This window comes from Etheostoma spectabile, chromosome 8 (assembly GCF_008692095.1).
Source record: "Etheostoma spectabile isolate EspeVRDwgs_2016 chromosome 8, UIUC_Espe_1.0, whole genome shotgun sequence".
NCBI lineage: Eukaryota > Metazoa > Chordata > Actinopteri > Perciformes > Percidae > Etheostoma > Etheostoma spectabile.
This window is the reverse complement of record NC_045740.1, coordinates 32406672-32407827: the sequence shown is the minus strand read 5'-3', so window position 1 is coordinate 32407827 and position 1156 is coordinate 32406672. Positions and strand designations below refer to the sequence as shown.

At 45.8% G+C, this 1156-nt stretch overlaps 1 protein-coding gene and 1 long non-coding RNA gene across 4 annotated transcripts in view; one reads left to right on the top strand and one right to left on the bottom strand.

Moving 5' to 3' along the window:
• LOC116693505 (uncharacterized) overlaps positions 1-1156 on the bottom strand; it is a 20811-nt gene that overhangs the window by 8653 nt on the left and 11002 nt on the right. The gene's annotated exons all lie outside the window — the stretch shown is intronic.
• The window catches only part of LOC116693374 (1-phosphatidylinositol 4,5-bisphosphate phosphodiesterase gamma-2), a 29180-nt gene that overhangs the window by 19639 nt on the left and 8385 nt on the right, over positions 1-1156 (top strand). For all 3 annotated transcript variants that reach the window (XR_004332914.1, XM_032522299.1, XM_032522300.1), the window contains exons 23-25: positions 303-399; positions 498-570; positions 964-1136. Coding sequence is in view for 2 of the 3 variants with exons in the window: in XM_032522299.1 (XP_032378190.1) it covers positions 303-399; positions 498-570; positions 964-1136 (343 nt within the window). In the remaining variant the exon portion in view is untranslated. The remainder of the gene's footprint in view (positions 1-302; positions 400-497; positions 571-963; positions 1137-1156) is intronic.

The window sequence follows — 1156 nt, the reverse complement described above, 5'->3', positions numbered from 1 at the left end:
CTTTACATATAGAGTAGGTCTAGACCACACTCCATTATTTACAAGGCATGCATTTGGTGTGACAGTGGCGAGGAAAAACTCCCTTTAAACAGGCAGAAACCTCGGACAGAAACTGGCTCTCGGTGGGCGTCCATCTGCCTCTGCCGGATGGGACACAGAGATACAGACATACAGAAACATGATTCATAGTAATTATAGCAGTTGGTATTTGTAGTAACAGTGCTGGTATGGCCAACTGCAGACACACTCACAAAGAACAAACAAGACTGCACACATTGCCCTCCTCATTCTTCTCACTACAGGTGGAGAGGTGACCACGGTGGAAGGTTGCAGCAGTTCTTCCCAGCTAACTACGTGGAGGAAGCGTGCAGCAACAGCAAACCTGAGACCAAAGGACAGGTGAAGATTAGAGTTTCAGTCACAGTTTAAATGGAGCTCAACAGCATAGCGATTGAGTGAAAATAATCTGTGTGTGCATGGGATGTGCATTAAAACAGGACATGGAAGACAACCCACTAGGTGAACTATGTAAGGGTGTTGTGGACATCTCCAAGTGCAACATCCAAAACTGTGAGTTATGCACGCTATACATTCACATACCCCTGAGGTTGAGTGCAAACATAAGTTTTCAATCTCCTCAATACTGTGCATGCACCTGAATTTTCCTTTTTGGGTGCATCCGCTGTGCATGCACCTGAAACGTGATCATCACAGCATTGCTCCACTAGTCACAGACCCCAAGGGGGGAGGGGAGGGGGGAGAATTATCTCTTTGCAGTCCCTAAGGCTGGTTAGGAATGAGGTCTTTGCATTTGGAGTAGCGCATGTGCTGTTATAAGAAATGTGACTTCCTATTGTTTAATCTGAAAACGTCATCTATATCCCAAATTCAGAATTCAAATTCCCAATGTCTATAAAAATAATATGGGAGTTTTCCATCCCTCTCCTCCCTCCTTGGTTCTAGTAAAGAATGGTAAAAATGGGAAGCCCAACGTGTTGACCCTGCAGGACAAGGAGGAGGACAGTCTGCAGTTTGACCTGGCAGCCAGCTCTCTGGAGGAGCTCTTTGAATGGTACCAAGTGGGCTGGGACATTACTCAGAGAGAGATGAGCATAAAGTATAACAGGGAACAAGAGGTTAGTATCTCATGGGGGGG